The 23471-nt window shown below is 36.8% G+C and overlaps 1 protein-coding gene across 3 annotated transcripts; it reads left to right on the top strand.

Annotated features, from left to right (window-relative positions):
* Positions 1–458: 458 nt before the first annotated feature.
* Positions 459–15597, top strand: LOC110023797 (origin of replication complex subunit 1). 3 transcript variants are annotated; one of them, XM_020723389.1, is made up of 6 exons: positions 459–870; positions 1031–2007; positions 2087–2500; positions 2590–2905; positions 2984–3069; positions 15096–15597. In XM_020723389.1, exons 2-5 carry the CDS (start codon positions 1169–1171, stop codon positions 3032–3034), a joined length of 1620 nt encoding a protein of 539 aa, XP_020579048.1. In that variant the 5' UTR covers positions 459–870; positions 1031–1168; the 3' UTR covers positions 3035–3069; positions 15096–15597. The 3 variants fall into 3 exon arrangements, with proteins under 3 accessions (XP_020579048.1, XP_020579046.1, XP_020579047.1); XM_020723387.1 differs by having other exon boundaries at positions 15181–15594; XM_020723388.1 differs by having other exon boundaries at positions 1013–2007; positions 15181–15594.
* Positions 15598–23471: the final 7874 nt, after the last annotated feature.

The raw sequence follows: 23471 nt of genomic DNA, 5'->3' as shown, positions 1-23471 counted from the left end.
TTTACTAGAACTAAATGAAAATATGACACTAAATAGGACGCAATGGAGAAAAAGGATTCATGTAGCCGACCCCACGTAGTGGGATTAAGGCTTTGTTGTTGTTGTAAATTTTATTTATGATTTTATTAGTTAATAATTAACCATTTACTAAGATAATTTATTATTAAAAAAATTATTAAACTAATTACTTATTAAGCACTTATTTAATATTTATCAAATATAATTATATTAATCAAAATTATATTTTAAAATAATTAACTATAAAATAATTTAAATTTTAAAATGCACTTTTAAATAAATAATTTTTTAAAAAGTGCATATAAATTTATCAAATCATAATTAATTTAATTCTATAATAAATAAAATTTAATTTTTAATTAATTAAAATAATACAATTAACTTAAATAAAACTAAATTAAAAAAACAATCTTAACTCCGCTTTCGCGCTCTTGCCCGAAACCCTCACCTACATCTCTCCCCCTTCGACCGATTTCCCCCAAAAATCCTTCCTCTCTCTTCATCGAGACTTGCCTGAGTCCCTACCCCTTCTCCTTTTTTTCGAGCCCACGCCGCTCTTCGGCTCTAGTCGGCGCTCCCGCCGGCGTTTCACTCCTCCCTCTTGCGACCGAGGCATGTCTCCCATCTCACGGGAAGTGTGCTCCCCTTGCCTCCTCTCCGCTTGAAACCGACGCCCGCCGCTCCTCTCCGCCGCTCCTCTCGTCTCCGAAATGAACCCTGCCACCGGCACCTTACTCGTCGATCTCCCTCACACGCGAGCCCTCCTACTGCCGGCCAGCCCTCACCTTCACTGCCGGCCGAGATCCTCGTCCTCTCTTGGTGCTATAGTTGCCAGTGGAGCTACCTCGCAAGGTAACTTCATATCTTCCTTTTCGCGCGAATCGCCCGTCCCAGATTTACTAAATCAGCCGACAGGATTTAGTAAATCTGGGTTTTACGGCTGAAATCAGTAGAATCCGACGGCTTTATTTTGTCCAAACTGACTGTCTGGCAGGATTTACGTCATATTCAGGTTAAAACCTGCTCTAAATCCGTCACCAGCAGCCCCTAAAGCTTGCGAGTGTAAGCATCGCTTCTTGAACTCTACCAGCATTTGTATCTGTAAGTTGCTTCTTACATCTTGTCCAATTGGGACAAAGAGCCACACGAGATGGCTAAAGATGAAGTAATCTCGCTATCCCTTGGAAGAAAAACTAGATCTTCCTCGCATTTATCGACTTCCACGGCCCAGCCCCCGCCCAACTGTGCATATCCCTATTCTTCGCAGACCAAATCCCCAGAACTAATCCCTGGCCAGTACTCCTCAGAAGATCCCATCAGTTTGGAAACCCTATTCTCTTCTCTTCCCGGAAGAAAGCCTCAAATCCTTGAAATTCTGCAGCTAGTTGGCCCCTTGAACTCACCCATGTTCCCTCTTCTCATCTATGGAGGCACGTCCAATGGCAAGTCCATTTCCATTCTTCAAACTTTTCGTTATCTCAATCGTCCTTTCGTTTACGCTGGTTTCCGAACATGCTACTCCCCACGAATTCTCTTTGATTCCGTTCTGAGGCAATTGCTTCTCTACGGAAGTAATCTTGGCAAAGGAAATTGTGGAAGCAAGCGCTGTGAAAAGCCATCTGAATTCATTGATTTACTCAGAAATACTTTGGTTTCGGTGGTAAGGGCTCTCAGAGAAAGGAGGCTGAAACTGGGTTCTGAGAATGATAGAGGGGAAATGATCTACTTAATATTTGATAACTTTGAGCTACTTCGCACATGGGACAAGAGTTCTAACATTGTCCCTTTGCTTCTCCGACTCCATGAGATCTTAAAGATCCCTGAAGTTGGTATAATCTATATAAGTAGTTCTACTCCTGATTCATATTATTTGAGTACTGGTTCAGTTGAGCCGATAACCGTTTATTTTCCTGGTTATACATTGGAGGATCTACACCATATATTAATGATGAATCAACCTAACCCAAAGCTGTACTCATCTTTTCTCAGGTATTTCAGTTTGATAGAATTGGTTATTTGATTGCTCTACAGTTTTCTCTGCTCATTTAATAATGTGACTCTCTTGCAGTGTGGTTCTTAAGTCATTTTTTAGAGTCACCAGACGAGTTGATGAGTTATCAGTGGCATTACAACCTCTGTTTCAGATATACTGTGAACCTTTAGCCGATCTATCTGTTGTTCCAGATGAGGCTATGAAGAGAAGGCTATTTGATAACCTTCAGCCATACTTGAGTGTTTCACTCAATGATGTATTCAAGGCCTCAAGCTGGTCTTCGCATCAATCTAAGCAAGAAGGAGATTGCCATCAGAAGGGAATCAGAAAACCAATTAAGAAGGGGGCCTCCAATGAGCTGGACTTTCATATGTCAATGTCACTGAAGTATCTACTCCTGTCTGCATTTATTGCCTCGAGAAACCCTGCTACTCTTGATGCATCTTTGTTCGACTCCTCAGGAATTTTAATCAATCGGAAACGGAAAAAGTATTGATTTCATGATTTTAGCATTCATATTCATCTCTTGCTCCTTTAAATAGTTTAAAGTTCTCTCTATTTTTTTTGTTTGTTTATAGGAACTCACAAAATTCAATGGATCGGAAGGATAGCATGGCTGAAGAAATAATTTTGAAGGGACCTGGTAGCTTTCCTCTTGAAAGGTTGCTGGCCATTTTTCAATGTATTGCCTCAGTTACTGAGGGCATGGTTGAAGAAGAAGAGCAGTTTGAAAATGGAGCTGCCATTGATGGTGAAAATGTTGGGTTGACATCTGATGTTCTGTTGCAGTTATCTACTCTCTACAATGCTAATTTTATTTGCAAAGGTAGTAGTTGCCCTTTAGAAGGCTCTACGAGATATCGATGTACTATTGATGAGGAAATGGCTGTTAAGGTCTGTTGTCTTCGAGTTGATTGAGCAATTTATTATGCATTTCACATTTGTATCGTTGATTTCTAGTGGATTTTTCAGGTTGCAAGAAGTATAAACTTCCCCCTGTCGAGTTATCTTTATAGAAGATAATTTGGGGAAAAGCATTATGGGCAGATTATTTTGAGGTATGATTTCTTGAAATTTTTATGGGCAAGGTTGGAAATTTCAAACTGTGAATGTAAATTCATCTTTTACTCACCATATTATCCCTCTTATTTTTATGTGTTCTTTAATAGAGTGAAGCTTATGTATATGCTTTCAGAATTTAGTCATGCAGATTTTTAGTGGTGTCGCAGATTTGATGCTATTTTGAGTTTATATCCTATTTTAAAAATAATTTTTTTATACTGTTATCTTAATAAAGCAAAATTTGGTAATTTTAATTGTATTTTTTATATGCTCGATATTTCTCTGAAATAGGAAATGATTAGATATTCATTTTCCGTGTTGTAATTATTTAAAGTTTACTGTTATATATAAAAGCAAATATTTTTTTCTTATTTTATACAAATAATAGGAAGAACCCGTGAATTGCATGGGAAAAAAAATGTAAAAAAAACTCTTGGCGGTCTTCATGAGCACTAGTAAAGAGCATTCTATCATGGCCGTGATAGAGTCATTTAGTTGCTTGAATTTTCCAGTGATTTTATAGCATATGAAAAAGAACTGGCATAAGTAATTAATTTGAACGGAAATGTATTTTGGAAGTAGCAATTAATAGAGACTGTTTTGAAACAAGTATGCTTAGAAGTAGCAATTTCTGTATACTGTTTTGACACAATTACACCAATTAAACCGGTAACCTAACTGATAATTTCAATGCCATTTACATAAAATGAAAAGAAAAATTTGTGCATAAATTTATGCAAAACTTGAAGTTGTTTGAATGAGCAGTGGGATCAATTGAACACCAAATGCAATAATACTTGTTGGTAGGTTCGGTCAACATTTAGAAAATCATGTGTCAGTTTCACACAAGTTTGGTTTTATGATATGAAAATCACATCCAGTGTATTATAAGTGCTATACATAATGCGACGTGCATAATTTATTCTTTGCTTCAATGCGTAATGTGAAGCAATGTTTTTGCTAGTAAGAAAATCATGAACTTTATGTATATGCACATACTGTATATTAAATAACCATTTCATTAATCGAATTTAAACAATAAATTATAATTTTTTGCAAATTTAAGTGTGCATTCAATAACAACAAACCACTCTTAAAAATTCGAGAAAATAATTGAAGATGTCAATAATGAAGCGATGGAATAATATAGAAATATCAAGTGATTGTGAGATCGAGAAGAGATTGAGTGGTGGAGCTGGTGTTGAGTGGGATAAAGTGAAGACAAGGCATTAGGAAGTGTGTAGAGGTTACTTCAAGATCATACTTAAGAGGAATATTATGAGTGAGAGGTTATTAGAGTTAGCAATGAGGACCATTGATAAGCATATAAAAAACCTTTATGGCAAGAAAGCGTGTAAAGGATAAGCACTGAGAAGCAAGTTGCTCTAGTGAGAAAGAATAGAAACCAAACTTGGAGACTATGAGTAACAAGTAGCTCTATTGAGAAAGAATAGAAAAACAACAAGCAGTGACTTCGCGACTATTTGAACGAATGATAAGTTAGTGCCCATTTCCTAGTTATACTGCAATAACACAAAGTATAAATTGAGAATTTATTTTGAGCTAAATAAAACCAAGCATACAATGCTATGAAATGTTTTGAAACTTGTCACAACACTACCATAATTATTTTTATATAATTTCCTCGCTTTTTGTAACTTTTCATAATGATTTTTGGAGCTTGTTTTGGGTGAACCATATTTCTGGTGCTAGATGGTTTATATCTTTTTGTTGATGATCACATTAGAATTACGTGGGAGTTGGGTCTGCCTAATGAATTGCAAGTCTGAAACTAGTTCCATTTCTCAAAATTTTCAATACTTCGTGAAGATCCAATTTCAAATCTACATTCATGTCTTCTGAACTGACAAAAAGAGATAATATTTTTATTTCATTATTAGCAAATATCTTCTCCAACAAAGTTTCGTTTACTAAATTATTTTCATATATACTTGTTGACCTCATTTTGGGTGAGGTCTTTACTTCTCTCCTTAGAGCCTAGGATCTAGCATTAGGTTTTCTTTGTTTGACCTTCTTAGAAGACTAGTACCGGACCCATACCATTGAGAAAATTCGAGCCACCTCTGGGTCGCGCATGGGCGGCCCCGATTCCGCGGCATTCGGTTGAGTTGATTAGGATCGACACATGAAAATTGAGTCGAGCTCCTACATTAATAGGAGCAACCCCTAGGGAATTTCTTGCGAGCCGAACGTTTGATAGCGCCGCATTTTGCGCAAGCATCATTCGGTTGAGTTGATTAGGATCGACACATGAAAATCGAGTCGAGCTCCTACATTAATAGGACCAACCCCTAGGGAATTTCTTGCGAGCCGAACGCTTGATAGCGCCGCATTTTGCGCAAGCATTGCACCTCACATGATTTTGAATTGAATTGGCTTGTCTGTTGGCGAACTCGTCTGGACAACCCCGAATGACGAAACATATCACACAGATGCGTCCGAGACGTCGACTTTAGCCGGGAGGGACACCCATATTGTTATGGTTTCGTGCGCAAGCGATTAGCACGAATATCAATGCATGTTTTTTAATTAGCGTTGCGTGAGCCTGGGCTCAACCTAGGTTCGACTTGGGTTCGATTCAGGTTGAACTTAGGCTGAGCACGAGCTATGCACCATCTCACGTAAATTCGAATTTAAAATTTCAAAATTCAAACAAATTATTTAAATTTGTGTTGATTGAATATAATCAGGTGTTAATTTTTTTCCAATTGAACCTCCCCTGTGTATGAAAAACATTTATTTCCCCGCCAAAGCTTCACGTAATGGCTCCTGATTAATTCACCCTGCTCCTATTCTAACGCTCGCCTATTTGTCCCTCGCGCACGAGAGCCTCGGCTTCCGTCTCTCACTCGACCGAAGACCCTTGCCCCGCTCGTCTTTCTCCTCTGCCTCTCCTGAGCTCCTTTCTCTCGCTCATGTTGCGCCTCGCCCTCACGACCAGGAGACGACCATAAGCCCGCTCCTCTGCTCGAACGCTCGTCTTCTCCCCTGCGAATCGCAACCACCCGCTCCTCTGCTCGAACGCTCGCCTTCTCCCCTGCGAATCGCAACCGAATCGCAACCACTCGCCTCCCAACTACGATTCTGCTCTTGCTGCACCTCTCCCTCATGACCAGAAGACCACTCATTCCCCCTCACCTTCTCCTTCTGCTCCTCTGTGAACCGCAAACATATTCCTACACATAATTAATCCTCATTGCAGGGAGAGATAAATGAAACTACTCAAATCTCATGGGGAAGAAACAACAAAACATGGATTTATAGATAAATAAAAGTTTACAAGACAAGACAAAGTAAAATGAACAAAGTACACAACTTATCTTAAACTCCTTCCCAAGAAATCCTTCTAGTTACTTTAAATCACCCACTCTCGTAACAATTTCACTCCAAACTTACTCAAAATCTGTAGTAAAGAAGATATCTCTCACTTCTCCTCTTCTCCTCCAAATCTAAGTAACTGTCCAAAACTTTCTCCTCTCTAGGAACCTCGTCTGTTTTTCCCTCGCGTGCAAACCGAAGCCCCAACTCTTCTTTGCGAACTGAATCCCGCTCGCCTGCTACCCTCTCTCGCGCGACCGAGGTTCCGGTCTTCCGCCTCGCTTCTTTCTCGCTTGACAGAAGCAGCCTTTTGACCCGCCTTCCTATCCTCTTCTCTGGTTCGATTCTGCTCCTCGCTCAACTTCCTCTCCCTCTGCGACTGCTTCTCTGACAACATCAAAAGGGTAGGCAACATGCGTTTCTTTCTCTCTATGTTTTAAATCAGATCCTTGTTGTATGATAATCATGATTTTATTAGCCGGAAATCTAACATATGGCTTGAACGTGAATCGATTCATGCTTCTTTAACTGGTTGGGTGTTAGAGCAAGGACATGTTGGATTTTCTTCCTAAATCCCATGGATATCATAGAAAGAAAGTTGCTCCTTTTGATTGTTTTAAATTGAGCTTTGCTTTGCGCTTACTGCATGCTACTTTGCAACATTTGTGTCTTGATTCTAGTTGTCAAAAGATTTTTGACATCTGATGGATTCATTATTTTCACATCTTATTATGTGAATCTCGCTCTTTCCCATCTACTGACTTGTTAGCATATATTTAAAGTTATGTTTCACCTCTGATTTGGATAATGACCTTGGTGGAATGATTATATCCGAAATTAACTATTCCTTGTCTATCCGCTTTAAGTATCAGTGCTTTTGCTCAAAATAAAAATTATTTTTGCCACTCTTTATTGCAATATTCTTTCTTCAGAATTCAATGCTTTATATATTTGTTGCTTTTATTCATTTTCAAAGAATTTTTACTTGTCCCAACCATATGTCTGAGAATGTTGTACAACTTGTTTCAACAAAATTTTTTAAGTAGTTGACCTTGATATCGTGAGTGTGCATGTTTTCCCATGATGTTTAGTGTTGCTTTATGTATTAAGGGCTGATTTGTGCTCATATTCTTCTCTGTCTTGGGCATTTTATTTGCTGTTTTAGAGAGGGATTTTGGGGACGTTTAAATTGATTTTTTTTGGGGCTGTTTCGGGGGACTTTCTTTACTGTTTGGAGTGATAGGAAGCTTCGTAACCACTATTTGCTCGTCATAGCTGTGGTTTTGAGTGATAGGAAGCTTTGTAAGCAATGTTTTGCCTTTATAGCTGTTGTTTGGGAGCTGAAGGACGCTTTGTAAGTGCTGTTCGAACTAAATAGCTGCTCTTTTTAAGCTTGAAAGTGTGTTTGAAAGCTTGCAAGAGCTGTTCAAGGTGTAGAATTGCTGTAGGAAGCTGTTTGAAGGCTGTAAGAAGCTTAGAACTACTGTAGGTAGCTGCTCATGACTTAAAATTGATGTTTAGGTGTTGTCCTTTGCTGTTGGCTTGTTGTTTGGAGGCGCCGATAGCTGTAGGTTGCTGTTTGAAGGCTGTAGGAAGCTTAGGACTGCTGTAGGTGGCTGCTCATGGCTTAAAATTGATGTTTGGGTGCTGTCCATTGCTGTAGGCTTGTTGTTTGGAGGTGCCGATAGCTGTAGGCTGCTGTAGGAAGCTGTTTGAAGGCTGTAGGAAGCTTATGACTGCTGTAGGTGGCTGATCATGACTTAAAATTGATGTGCGAATGCTGTCCATTGCTGTAGGCTTGTTGTTTGGAGGTGCCGATAGCTATAGGCTGCTGCAGGAAGCTGTTTGAATGCTGCAGGAAGCTTAGGACTGCTGTAGGTGGCTGCTTTTGGCTTAAAATTGATGTTTGGGTGCTGTCCACTTTGGTTTGGGTTCGTAGGAAGCCACATATGTGCTGCCCACCGCTGTTTGAGTTTGTAGGAAGCTACCCAAGTGCTGTCCACTATAGTTTGGGATCATAGAAGATCACATAGGTGTGTCCACTATGGTTTGGGTTCGTAGGAAGCTACATAGGTACTGTCCACCGCTGTTTGAGTCTGTAGGAAGCCACCTAAGTGCTGTTCACCGCTGTTTGGTTTGGTAGGAAGCCATACAGGTGCTATTCGAAGTTTCTAGCTGCTATTTAGAGTCGTAGGATTACCGTATACACTTGCTAGTTGTTGCTAAGAGCAGTAGGAGGTCGTAGGACCACCGTACTTATAGGTGTAAACAAATCGAACACGAACGAATAGAGCTTGTGTTCGTGTTTGGTTCTTTTAAAATTTAATTTGTTTGAAATAAGCTCGTGTTCGAAATTGTTCGTGAAGTCACTATTCGTGTTTGTTTCTTAACGAACGAGCCGAACATGAGCTGTTCGCGAGTTTGACATCCCTAATATTAATATATATGAATAATATATTATATTAATTATATAACTTATATTATATAAATATATAATATCTAATTTTTTAAAATATCATAAATTATATATATATAATTATTTTAAATTATTTTATATTTCGAACAATGACGATTCAAACACGAACAAACGTATCACTGTTCGTGCTTGGTTTGTTTAACTAACCGAACGAAAAAAAACTTGTTCACGTTCTTCTCTTTTACTTATCGAACGAATCGAACACGAACTCATTGACGGACCGAACATGAACTTTTCGCGAACAATGAACTTTTTTGATAGCCCTAACCGTACTATCTCGCTAGTTGCAGTCAGGAGTTGTAAGAAACCTTAGGATCACTTGTTTGGGGTTCATAGCTGTTGTCACGACTTGTTCTACTGCTTACTGTTTTCTATTTTTCTCTGCAATTTATTTAAATTTTCTGCAAATTATGTTATGCTTTGTGAGCTAAACAGACAATAGGGATAGCAGCAACAAATACTCCACGTACATAGATACATTTTATTTGTTGTTGTTTTACCATTGCGATTTACTCTTGCTCTAACAGAGATAACAGCAGCAGATACTCCATGTACACAGATACATTTTATTTGTTGTTGTTTTACCATTGCAATTTAGTCTTGCTCTAACACATTATGCAGGTGCTGATTACAATTTTATTTTCAAAAAAAGACATTTTTTTAAAAAATTAAAAACATTTTCATAAAAAAAAACATAACACGTACTTTTAAATTTACGGGAGTCTCTCGGTGGTGGTAACCCACAGTTGCTGACGAGATCTCTCTGGTTTCAATGAGTTTCACAACTCGTTTAAGTGAAGTAAGTTCAAAAGAAATTAGTGGTACCAGAACGAGGGAACCGTGGGATACCAACCGGTGTCGCTCTAATCAACTTTAACCCCCATAATGACAACAAAACCCAAACTTGAAACCACATTGTACAACCTTTTGAACCTTAGGCTTTAGGACTGCTACTTCGACGAGGAGCCTGGAGCAACTTCGTGGGCAGCATGACAAGAAGCTTAGAGCGGTCTACAAGTGGAGTTGGCCGTCATCCTATAACAGCAAAACAAGTCTACATTAGCTAAATTTTTTTAGTCTAAACAACACATAAGATTTCGAGGTAACTCGCTCAGCGCGATGTAAATCTTCTCCCTCTTTTAGACTCCTTCACAGTCATACTGAGCAGTTAAGTCCTAACTCGCCTTAAGTTCCGAGGTTGTCATCCAGAACGACGTAAAACTCTTATCTCCGCGGGCTATTTGCATAACTAATTATTATGCAAGTGTAAGTCGCAAACAATAAAATTAACAGGATTGAACACTCAAATAACATCCTCTCTAAAACACAACCACACATTAGTATAGTTTGGGAAGTCATTGAGGTTTCTCATCAGTATTTGTGACGTTCCATACCTTTTACTTTCTTTGGACTCATGAAAGAACTGTTTCTACTTGAGCCACTCCCATTTGTTTTTCCACGTCCTATCGTGAAAACCTAAACTTTGAATTCTTGGATACTTGTACCACGGATCATTATTGAGAGTTTTCTCAAGTGACTCCCGTCATTTGAGATGTAATTAGCTATAAGGGCTTGCCTCTATAGGGAACTTGAAACCCATGTAAAATAAACCACCCTATTTAATCTTTGTAGTAAATAGGGGAACTTGTCGGTCACACATAAAAGGTTCGCAGACCAAACGGATGTCACAAATTTTTTAGTTTGCAAGATCGGGTTTATCGCCGAGGTATACACTTATCTCTCGGATGGTGTAGTATTCAAGGTACCAGACACAATTATGTAAATTATTAGATTAATGAGATCCATTCGGTCTCATTTTCTAAAAAAATAAAACACTACTTTCATAATTTAAACTATATACCTTATATTTAAATTAAATTTTCGAAAATCGTATTTTCAAAATCAAATTGAAAAGTTGACCGATAATACTCAATAAAATGGGGGGACAAAAAGGAAAAATAGACACTTTTTTGATCAATTATGAACTCTTGCAATGTTTGAAATATTATAAGGGGGAGTGTGACTCATAATTGCATATCTTATTAATAATGTCAATAGAGATATTAAAATTCAAAACTCTTTTGTTAAACCTTCATTAATGTTTATTCCACATATAGACATATTTGGATCATTCTTGTCAAATTGTTTGATTGCTTGTCTTTGTGCGTGTTAGTTCTCATCAAAGGAGCAAATTAGATCCAAAAGCCATAAAAGATTTTTGGCGTTGCTATTCTCCTTACCAATAAGGTCAAAAATATTATTCTCCCAATGCTAAAAGAATTTTTCCCGCGTCCTTCTTTGAAGATTAATCTTTCCTTAAAACTCACTTTTAGGGTGAGAACATCAATTCTCTTTATGAATATGAGTTATGTGATAATATCAGTTTACCGTATTGATCTCTTGTCTGTTATTTATTGCTATAAATTTTGATTGGCCACTTCATCAACTAAATGCAAAAAATGCCTTTTGGATTTGAGAATAGAAGAAAGACACTTTAAGTTTGCATTCTCAAGAAATTGTTGTATAACTTAATACAATCACTAAGAACTTAATGCGACAGATTCTTCATGGTGATTAAAAGACGTGGCTGCCTTCAAGAACAATATGATCACACATCATTTGCCAAAAAAATTATTTAAAGGTAAAATTTCTATCATTATCGTTTATTTTGATCATATCATCTTAACGCGATACTATGGTGAACTGCAAGATAAACATGCTAAAATGCGTCATTGATAATGAATTTGAAATTAAGGACCTTGACCTTTTAAAATATTTTCTTAGCATATAAATAGTAAAATCAAGCAAAGGAATATATATTTTGCAGCAAAAATAAATCTCATACTTACTAATGGAAATGAGCACGCTTTGATGTAAATCTGCAAACACACCAATGGATCATTTGAACAATTGGAAAAAAAGGAAGATTCCACTCAAGTTTACGGAGGAACAAGTGATTAGTAGGAAAATTATCTGTTCATTTTAGTGATGAATAATCCAACAAAGTTAACACCTTGATGTTTTATACATGATATTAATGTTTCTAAAAATAGAAAAAAATTGGATAAGGGTTTTTAATCAAAATGTGGATGAAAAGAAGCATAATAATTTCAATTGATGTTGATTATGCCAGATTTGTAATAAATTGTAAATCCATATTAAGTTGATGCTCATTCATGTAAGATCATTTTTGTTATTTGGTTTTTATTTTCTAATTTAATTTTGTTTTATTTTATATTTTTATTTGAATTAAAACATGTTTAACATATTATAATTTTTTTATGTATTTTGAATGCTGAATAATAAAATATGATTGGCTAGTTGAAGTTTGAAGTGGGTGGTGGCGGTCCCGTGAGGGAAGCAACTGGGGACTAATGGTGGTGGGGGGGGGTAGGGAAAGCAACTGACGACTAATGGTGGTTGGTGGTAGACAACAACCAGTGACAATCATCATTATTTTTTTAAGAAGATTTGAAACATCTAAGAGTTATTATGAGTGTTCTAAAAATAAGTTAATTTATTTAAAAAATATACACTAAATAAGTATAATGTTAAAAAGAAAAGCAAAAAAAGAAATAAGATCCAAATTAGGCTCTTAGTACGTGGTGAAGCAAAAATAGTATGTTGTTATTTGAAGCAGTGCTAAAGCAGAGAATCCAACGCTATGGTCCTTGGTGTTCGTGAAGATACGTGGCTTAAACTATTTGTCATGATTTATAAGTTTTCAATATAAAATCTATGATTATGAAATGTTGATATTCAACTATTAGTATTGTTAAGAACCCAATCTGTCATAATTGTTGAAAATAATTTGAAATTGCTGGAATCATTCAAATAAATTAGAACATGACAAAACTTCAATGTGCAAATGTCCTTATTTAAGCTCTTGATCAATTTAAATTTGAAAACTTTATTTCCAAATTGTGAATATTAAATATATGGCAATTTACATACATACCACAACAAACTATCGTATTTACCTATCTAACACCTAAAATCTAATACTTACTATTCCACCACTTAAAACAACATATTTCCCTAAAAAGTACCACTCTATTCGTCTCCATCCTTCTCCCATTTACCCCATGCAAAACTCTTATTTACAGCCCACCAAATTATACAACATGCTGTCACACACGGCCATCTCAAGTGTGGTTAGTTCTATCCCTTCAACCATGAGAAGATTCTAGAGAAAATCGGAAAAAGAAGATTGACCTAAGAGACTCTAAAAGGTTCCACCACATTCTAGAGAACGTTGAAAAAGGAAAGCTTCAGGAGAAACTCTAGGATAGTATAGAATGTTCATAATATAGAATTTTGTACAACAACAACAACAACAAAGCCTTAATCCCACTTCGTTGGGTTGGCTACATGAATTCTTTTTCTCCATTGCGTCCTGTTTAGTGCCATATTTTAAGAAGTTAAAGTATCTAATGTGACCTAGAAAGTTCTCTAATTCTTGAGGGAGGACTATAAATAGATTCCCCCTCATTTGGAACAACCAAAGGTTCTCAAGTAACCAAGTGTGTAAACATTCATCCCTTTGTGAAGCATTCGTTTTTTTCAATAGCCTCTCCTTACTTCCTTCCTAGAGAGTTTTGTATTTCCAAGTTCAGGCATTATAAGGGTTAGCTGACTTGGCGCTTAGAAAGAACGTCAAGGTCGTACGGTTGACTTGAGAGAAGTTTTTCTGTGAAAACATGCTTCTCTTCCACAACTACAAGCTCCACCCATCGCCACCTTGTTTCCATTGCCGCCGCGTGAGGTCGCTCCTCTATTGAATACCAAGTAACAGGTACGCTTAGACTTGCAACTCTTTTAGTGTGAAACCCTTACAGCTATGCTTAGATTTTGATCCCATTGCTTACCCTTTGTGCGATAGATCCTTGGCTAACAAATTTGACCAACCTTCATTGATCCAGTAGTTCCACTGCATTGATCCAGTAGTTCCACTGCAGCGTGAGGTCACTTGCAATAGATCCTGGGCTGACAAATATGACCTACCCTCATTGATCCAGTAGTTCTACTACAGCGTGAGGTCACTCTAGGTCCTTGGCCCCAGACTTCTCCTTGCAATATGTGAGTTATCTTCTGCTTTATCCTCCAAATTGCTGTCATGTGGCCTACTTAACAGCTCTTTTTTGGAAGCGTTGAGGTGGATACATTTTGGCAATGATATAATCCGTGTTATTAAGTAATTTTTGAGGTGTATCATACATCTTGCATCTCCCATGAGAAGGGAAATCTCCCATGAGGAGGGCCATGACGACCCCAATTAATTGATGAGACATGCCAGCTGGATTGTCTGATGTGTTAAATTGGTGCATACAGCTTCAGTAATTGCTCAACTCGGCTGACTATCTAATTGATTGTTGCTATTGCTTATCGAAAAGAGTATGAAAGATATTGTTTATTTCATTTATCGTTCAAGAATTTTTGTTTGTCATTGAAGTGAAATAAGAAGATAATGCTATGACAAGTGGAAAGCTGCTAGAAATGATACAATTGGAAGTTGTTCTATGCTTCTAAACGTGGATGTAACACTATTTACTTATAAATTACATAGAAATTAAAATTTCATAAGTAACCAGCTTAAGCTTTTCATTTCTGTAAAGATGATTGCTTCCTGAGTGATAGTAGTTTGCTCTACTTTTCTTGTGTATAGACAGAAAAATAATTTATGGAGAAGGATTGGATTTTGATTTCACCACAAGAGTAGATGACGAATGACATTTTGGAACTGATATTTGCTTTTGGATGCCTGAGTTTATATACGAGCAATTTAAGAAATACAATTTAAGAAATACTTTACAGAAGTTAGGACTGTTGCAATCTTCCCATCTTTTGTGAACTAATTTTATTTTTTTTAGAAAATTAATTTTGGGGCACAGTACTAGGTCATTTGATATGCAATGCTCTTACATTAACATCAACTTAAATTTCGGTTGTTAATCACATAGGACTTCACAGTAACCGAATCTGTTTCATTTACTGCATGATTTTTCGATTGTTTGCGGGATCTTCCACTAAGCAATAGGTGCTTGTTCTCATTTTGCTGGATCTTCCACTAAGCAATAGGTGCTTGCTCTCATTTTGCTTGATCTTCGAACAAGTAATAGGAGCTTGCCCTCATTTCCCTGCTTACTCATCTTGTTAAACAATTATATTTCATTTTGTTTCTTATTATTTGATTCGTATTCTCTCTAGATATGAGAAACGAAGAAATAATGCTAAATTCAATGGTGCAAGCAAATCCTCAAATTCTCCCTAATGGATTCTAGCAAATGTGCAGAGGAATTGAAAGCTGGAAACCTCGCAGCAACTGCAGCATCCCATTTCTTGTGCTTGTCCTCAGCAACTGCAGCAGTCACCTTCTTCTGCTCGTCCTTCAGGATAGATTTCACCATTTGTGGAGTAATTGATATGCCTGCTAAAAACTGCTAACTTCCCTGGAACTGCATCATCTATAAACGAGATTCTAGCATGCTGGATCCAAAGAGCTGCTGCTTGCAGACAATGACAATGTGTTTGTTGTCTTCAGATAAGCCATGGCCTTTAAAAGACTTGCCACATAGTTAATCAAATGATAGCTATTGTTAAAATTTTACTTCCAAAGTTTTTCATTTCTTGTTAGTTTTTCGAATTTCTGAAGCTTTTCATGGACTCTATATAATGAATTAATTTTGCCATGTATAAGAAATTTGCTGCTGCAGCAGTTAATTTCTTTCTAAGTTTCATTTGCTTGATGTATTATTTTTTATCAAAAATAATGTGGCTTGTTGTCAAATTTGATTTCTAAATGAAAATATTTTGCATTAATCCTATCACTATAAATTATCTAATCTGTGAATTTGATTGTTAATAAGCTCTGCTTTCTTTTAAAGCATTGAAATTCAATGCTGATCATGTTGGGCATCTTGGTTTCGGGTTAGCTAAGGTTGGAAGTGTTGGAGAGTTGTTATTGTTTCTTTGTTCGGCTAATTTTCATTTTTGCGCCGTAAATTTGTGAAAAATTTTCTGTCCAGACTCCGAACATAGAGCAACGTCCGGAGTTCAAGGAGACGATGCCACCTGTATGTGCGGGTCTTGTTGTGAATATAGATGTGATTCACTGTTCAAATTGACATTTTCTCATCTTTGACAGCAGATTAGATTTGATACTCGAAATTAATTGCTCTTAATTCTTTATATGATCTGTTGCAGAAGAGAAAATGAAATAATTAATGGGCTTCATTAATTATTTGATTAATTCCTTAATGGGCCTAATGACATGATAAAATTAATAAATAGGCATGCTAGCTCCCATTGTTATCTCTCTCGGGATTTGATTTCCCAGGTTTTTTCTTCGACATTGGTAGCTTTTCGGGTTCTTCTGATGTGCTTCGGTTTGAAGCTTTCTGGTAGAGAGAGAGAAGAGGAAAGGAGAGAGAGAGGGAGAGAGAAAGAGTGCTTTCTTGTAATCCTCGAGGTGATCGACGGATAAATTCCCCGAAGAATAAAATCCTCTGCAGCTCCGTGGATGTAGGCAATTTGCCAAATCACATAAATCCGTGTGCTTCCGCTGTTGTTTTTGTTTTGCAATTTTTCTCGATTTGGTTTTTCGTCTTTTTTCACAAGAACGATAGATGAAGACGAAATGATGATATTGGGGATCGAAAAGTTTAACGACACAGATTTTGATTACTGGATGGAGGATTCAGATAGATGACCATCTCTATGGGAAGAAATTTCATCTTCTGTTATTGGGAAAGCGATCGGAAAATACGGATTCCCTGTCAGGGAATCGTACTTGAGAGTTGACAGAACTTCCACCAGGGAAGAAGACAGTGTAAAACAAGTGGGTGTATCGGGTGAAGACTGTGCTTGATTACGGTAAGCGGTACAAGACTAGACTTATTGAAAAGGGCTTTCAGCAGAGGCAGGTATTGCCCATGCAGTGGGAGTTGTGAGCAGAAACATGAGTAACCCAGAAAAGAGCTTGGAGGTACGAAGCTATGTTAATGATGATATGTCGACTAAGAGTATTATTCTTGAGAAACTGAAGTTGTGCTCTACTTCAGCTGGTCTTCTGACATGAAGACTGGGGTTTTGAGTTGCAGAGGTGGAGGATATCACATTTGGAGAAAAGGGCGAAATAACTAGTGGATGATGCAGCCAGTGTACCAGTCTCAAAGTGGGAGATTTGTTGTGAATATGGAAACCGGTTCACTGTTCAAATTGACATTTTCTCATGTTTGGCAACAAATTAGATTTGATACTCGAAATTAATTGCTAAATTAATTGCTCTTAATTCTTTATATGATTTGCTGCAGAAGAGAAAAATAAATAATTAATGAGCTTCATTAATTATTTGATTAATTCTTTAATGAGCTTAATGATATGATGAAATTAATAAATAGACATACTAGCTCCCCTTGTTATCTTTCTCGGGATTTGATTTCCCAGGCTTCCTCTTCGACATTGGTAGCTTTTCGGGTTCTTCTTCTGGTGTGCTTTGGTTTGAAGCTCTCGGGTAGAGAGAGAGAAGAAGAGGAGGAGAGGAGAGGAGAGAGACAGAGGGAGAGAGAAAAAGTGTTTTCTTGTAATCGTCGAGGTGATTGACGAATGTATTCCTCAAGTAATAAAATTCTCTGCAGTTTCGTGGACATAGACAATTTGCAGAACCACGTAAATCTGTGTGTTCCATTGTGTTTTTTGTTTTGAGAATTTTTCTCGATCTGTTTTTTCACTTTATTGTTGTCGTTTTTCACAACAGATCCATGCGAGAAAACTATAAAAAAATAAAAAAAAACGTAAAGCCATATTAGAAAAAACGTAAAGACTTTTTTTGGCCGTTTTGATTGTCCTGTCTTTTCGACTATCCCGCTTTTAAAAAAACCCTTGAGGATTCCTCGAGTTCAGGGTTTCTCCGTTGCTCTGTTAGGGTTTTGTTGTGCTTCTGCGGAGAGTTTCGAAGAAGTGACAAAATGGAGTTGAATGATCCCCATAATATGCAGTTGGAAGAGGTGAGAAGGCCGGAGTTGGAGGCGGCTGGGGAACCACCAAAGAAGAAGATGAAGAATGATAGTAAGAAGGAGCACAAGAAGAAGGAGGGCATTGAAGCGGAAACCTTGTTCTGGTAAATTTTATTGAGTTATTCTTGCTTTATTTTAGAGTTCATCTCGACCGTGTCTGGGTTATTGTGGGGTTATTATTGAGTTATTCTAGATTTAATCTCGCTTTTGTTTTTGATTTTTGAGTTATTTGCGGGTTATTTTTGGGTTATTCAAGGATTATATAGGAGTTTACGTTTGGGTAATTCATTGTTTATTCTTGATTTATTCTCGGGTTATTTATTTTTGCTGGTAAATATTGGTGGAGATCCCTTTCCTTGCCATGAAAATGAACATTTACCAGTTTATTTTTTTTAAAAACATCATTTCCATCCCCACTTGCATTATCTTGTGATCTGTTCTTGGTTATTTAAGATCTAAATGGTTTCTTATATATGAAAGTTATTGGTATAAGCTACGAAGTCTTAAGATCTAACTTTTATTAGTGCAGGTATTGTAAAAATTCCTACCTTGGTTCCTTTCCTTGATTTCAGTTGGTACCTTTGGATATTTGTGGTGGTCTTTCTAGCTGTGAATGATTTATTCATGAAAATTTTTACCACTCGTCCAAGCTGTATTCATTTTCAATGAGTTCTATCAGTCTAATTCTTAGTGCTGCTCAAGCTTCTATATCCAAAATTTTGTTTAACCAACCTAACAGCTTTTGTTATATAAAGAACTGTCATGATTTAAGTGCTGCTGTAACAAAATGATTATACTATACTTCCATATTATTCAGCACCTTAAGTGCTGATTTAACTGTCGTGTTATAAGTGCAGCTGTAACAAACCTAACTTCAAAAATTATTCTTGTTTGCATGTGTATAGCATTTGGTATGTGCCGTTGTTATTTGTTACCAGGTGACCTGCTATATATGTGGCAACTTTTTTTAGTAAATATATTTGGTATGTATGGCATTTACATTCAGACCACCCAATTCCTATGTTTTTCTGTTCCTTATTTGAATGAAGCTTCGGCTGTTGTGAAAGATGAAGCTATGCATACATATTACTAATGCATTGGTGTCAATATTGGTAAGTTATTTTGTTTGCAGATGGTGACTTTTCCACGAGTTAAAAGTGTGTTGCTACATGGTTTACATGTTAGTGAAAACTGTAGCACTTCCGCTTGAAATTAGATGAAAGGGATAACAAAAAAGTTGTAGAAATTTTTTGTTAGCATTCCATCGCCACTAAAATTATCCAATTCTATTGAGAAATGGCTGCACAATGGCTGAAATAGCGAGGTAGGTTCTGCTGTTGCAAAACAGATTTCCATTTCTCGAATGTTCATAAAAATTGTAGCGCTTCCACTTAAAATTTTGATGAAATGGATAACAGAAAAGTTGTAGAAATTTTTGTTAGTGTTCCATCGCCACTAAAATTATCCAATTCCGTTGAGAATATAAACTGAACCATTTTATGAGCCAATCGCATGTCACTGCATGGATGTTTATCTGTAGAAAATATGCCAAAAAATCCTTACCGGACAAAATTGCAACTATGAGGGGGATAGCCTCTAGTATTTGAGGACTTTCTATTGAAGTTCAAGCTTTGATACTGATTTAAACCCAAATCTGAACTTGATTCAAACGTATATCCTTAAAATATTGAGAAATTTACATACATACCACAAATTTTATGTATATACATACCCAAAACCCAAATTTTGATATTAACACATATAACACTGCAAAGTCAAAACCACATCATAACATATGCAAGAAAAGGTATATTGCATTTCAGAAAAGTTAATATTTACCACAAATTTTATGTATATACATACCCAAAACCCGAATTTTGATATTAACACATATAACACTGAAAAGTCAAAACCACATCATAACATATGCAAGAAAGGGTATATTGCATTTCAGAAAAGTTAATATTACTGATATTTTGATATGATGTTAAAGATTGAGGTGTTGTATAGGTATCAAGGTTATAAGGCTCCTGCTGACTATTTTTGGGTTAAGATTTATGTATTAATTTATTGCTATGTATGACAAGCTTAAATCTACACAAATTGCTGCAATTAAATACATTTGAATTTGATCACATCTCAAATTTGCTTCTTTAACTAGATGATCATGTCAAAACACATCTTTAGGATGTTAAATCTTAGCAAAGCAAAGTAGACAAATTGTTTGGCAAGATCAGTATTGTAGACAAATTAACAGAAAGATATAGCAAAGCAGACTTCCTACTACAAAAGCATTGTATGGCAAGCTTAGGTCTACAGAAATTGCTGCAATTAAATACATTTGAATTTGATCACATCTTAAAAAACTAGTTTGCTTCTTCAACAAGAGGAGTATGTCAAGACACATCTTTAGGATGTTACATCATTGCAAAGCAAAGTATACCCATAAATGATTAATAAAAGCAAAATACAATGAAAACAAACAAATGCTAATCAATTACAAAAACATGGTTATTGAAAGTAAATCTATTGGCAACTTAATCACAAAGCTTACGGTTGCAATTAAGTTCCTTTGGATTGTTAAAATTCTCCCTTTTTCTTAGAGGACCAAAAAAAAAGAAAGAAAATAAATAAAACATTTAATGGACCGCTTATCAATATGATTCCATCAACACCTAAATCATGCAAATTAGATGACTAGAAAGGCGTGAACCATACGAGCCAAAGTAAATCTTGAATTGAGTCTGCCAATACAAGCCAATTTGGGTTGGCTAGCCTCCTCTGAGCAAGTTTAATGTGATCAATGCCCAATACTTCAATTTAAAAAAAAAAAACAAATTTCGTTCTCAAAAAATCCCATTTTTCGCAAAACTAACCCTACAAAAATCTTTCACGGCATTTCTATTTCAACAAAAAAGAAACGTTCTCTTGTAAAAAGTCGTAGAATGAGGGAGTAATCTCGCCAATCCACTTCCAGCAAAGACAAAAAACCCTACTGATAAGTGAGACAAATACCTAGACTTCACCTTAGAATTGATTTTGATCTACTTTGTCAATAGAGCAAAGAACTATACAATATCATGAGGTAATTATAACATTATTTTCCTGTAAAAGAAGTGCAATTAAGACAAAGATATTACAGCTTAAGAAAGATATCAAATGAAATCAAGAACCACCAGCTTCACATGATTCTTTATTTCACAGATTAAATTAGTCATGTTAAACATTTCCAACAAAACACTGGAAATTTTCCTTTTTCTCTATAGCACAAGCGGTCTGTTTCTCATAACAACCACCTTTTATGAGGCCAAATAAAACTATCAGAAACAGAAGCGTCATTATCATTCAATCAGAACTCACAAATACACCAAATAAACAGCCTATGATTATGCTCTAACATGATTATGCTCTAACCTTTTATGAGGCTTGGTCTCCTCTGTTGTTTGGATACACGCGCAATCGGACGACTCTCCGTTATCGTCCCCAAGTGACTTAACTCGTAAGTCATTTACACTAAAACCTTAAAATCTCGAGCTAGACTCAACCAAATCGCATGGGGTTTGTTTCTAAAACTTCATCTACTCAAGCGAACACATCTATACGGTTAATCAACTATGAAATCAAGCCATTACAAATGGAGAATCAAAATAAGCTCAGATTAGGATTGAGGTTCAATACCTTTGTTTGAGAGGGAAAGCCTCAATTAAGGCCTCAATTAGAGGGTTGTGGTAGCTTCGATTGGACCCAACGAACCTCTGGATGAAGTTTCAAGCTTTGGTGAATTGTCTAGGTATAAATTCGATCAAGCTTGATTTCAGGTGTTGGTCTAGAGCTAGGTTAGAGGCTATTTGAGAGAGGGGTTTGATGGGGAATCAACTCCGCTTGCTCTAGGGATGGTGTGTGCACAATTAATTTGAGTTTGGTGGACTGTGGAGAGGTGTCCTGATTTGAACTAAAAGTTTGAGTTCAAAATTGGGCTTCCACAGTGGGGATCAGTGAGAGGAAAATGGTGGCAATGAGCTTAGGAGTTCTTGGAGAGTGTCTGAAAGCAATTGGACAGAGTTTCCCTCAATTGGACAGAGTTTCCCTAAGGATTTTGGCACACTCTTCTCTTTGGCCATGGAGGGGCTGATTAAATAAAGGAGCTTAGAGGGAAGCTCAGAGCCAATTGATGGGTGCAAAGAGTTGCTTAGGTGGAAGGCTGAGGAGCTCTAATGAGCCATTGGGATAAGCTGGTCTCTGGGTTGAAATTGGGTTTGAATTTGAGCTTGGGGGTCTCAGTTTTGGTGTTTTCCGGCCACTAGGCTGACCGACAGGGCTAGGGGTGGTGACCAGAAGGTCAGGCCAGCTGAGCCAGTGGGAGGGTTAATTATGATTAACCCTCAATGGAAAGTAATGATGGAGGGGATATTTTGGTTAAGTCCCATAAATGGGATAAGATCCCTTAAATTATGGGACCCTTGGTCCATAGCTTATTTGGATGGTTTGAGAGGGTTTAGTTTGGTCAATAAGGCGTGCTAGTGGTTGTGGAGTCATCCATTTGGTGGCTTTAAGATGGCTAGGTCAATTTTTGGCGCATGGGTTCAATTTGGGTCAAAATGGCTAAAAGTTGGGTTTGGGTTAGGCAAGCCATGACTTTGAGCTGAATTGATTGATCAACATTGTGTAAATGATTTTCATGAAGGTTTTTGGCGAAGGATTGAAGTAATTTTGAGTTTAATTTGAAGCTCAATTTGAAGGATTTTGGTCAATTTGTGCATGTTGGACTAGACTTGGGTCTAGGTTGGGCTAAGTCCAAATTGATGGTTGAGAATGGTCCACAGGAATTTCATAAAGAGTTTCCAACATAAATTTGGTGTCAATTTTAGGGTTAAGGCATTCAATTTGGTGGAATTTGGAGACATAACCAATTTGGGGAATTTTTTTGGACTTGGGTTAACATTATGTGAAATTGAGGCTTCACCAAGGCCAATTAAAAGTTCAATTTGGTGTGTAGGAGTGTTATGAATATTTTAGGATTCAAATTGGGGCAAATTGAGTAGGCTATTGGGTTCAATTAGGTGAGATTAAGTCATATGGTCAAAATTGGGGGTTTTGATTTGGATCAAAATTGAGCTCAAAGCATGATCCAATTAGGCTTGGATTTGGTTTGGATTGATCAAATGAAAGATGAATTTGAGTTTAGAATTGAACTTAAGGGAAATTGAGGCCAAACTAATGGACATTTGGGGTGAATTTGGGAAAATTGGGCATTTAAAGGTAATTTGAGGGCAATCATGGGAAATTTGAGGGTTTTGGTCAAAATGGTCATATTGGCCAAATTGTGTTCAAATGGGGTTCAAATTAGTTTTGGAAACATTTGAAGTGATTTTGGGAAGATTTGAGGTGCCAAGGGTAATTTTTGCAATTTTGGCAAATTTGGGGGGTATTTTAGTAAATTTGGAGTTTTTGGGTGTATTTGGGAAATTTAGGTATTTTGAAATGGTTTGAAATGATTTTTGAACAAATTTGGGTATTTTGGGTGAATTTGAGGATTTTGGTTGGGTGAATTTGAGGATTTTGGGTGAAT

Source organism: Phalaenopsis equestris, unplaced genomic scaffold (genome assembly GCF_001263595.1).
Source record: "Phalaenopsis equestris unplaced genomic scaffold, ASM126359v1 Scaffold000231, whole genome shotgun sequence".
Taxonomy (NCBI): Eukaryota; Viridiplantae; Streptophyta; class Magnoliopsida; order Asparagales; family Orchidaceae; genus Phalaenopsis; species Phalaenopsis equestris.
The sequence above is the reverse complement of the archived record's forward strand: the minus strand, read 5'-3'. Positions and strand labels throughout refer to the sequence as shown.

What these genes read in the sequence shown, in the direction of transcription:
- LOC110023797 (XM_020723389.1), top strand. Translation starts at nt 1,169, where the DNA reads ATGGCTAAAGATGAAGTAATCTCGCTATCCCTTGGAAGAAAAACTAGA. An exon ending in ATCAATCGGAAACGGAAAAA is followed by an intron (nt 2,501 to 2,589) that starts GTATTGATTTCA and finishes GTTTGTTTATAG; the next exon opens with GAACTCACAAAATTCAATGG. An exon ending in ATGAGGAAATGGCTGTTAAG is followed by an intron (nt 2,906 to 2,983) that starts GTCTGTTGTCTT and finishes TGGATTTTTCAG; the next exon opens with GTTGCAAGAAGTATAAACTT.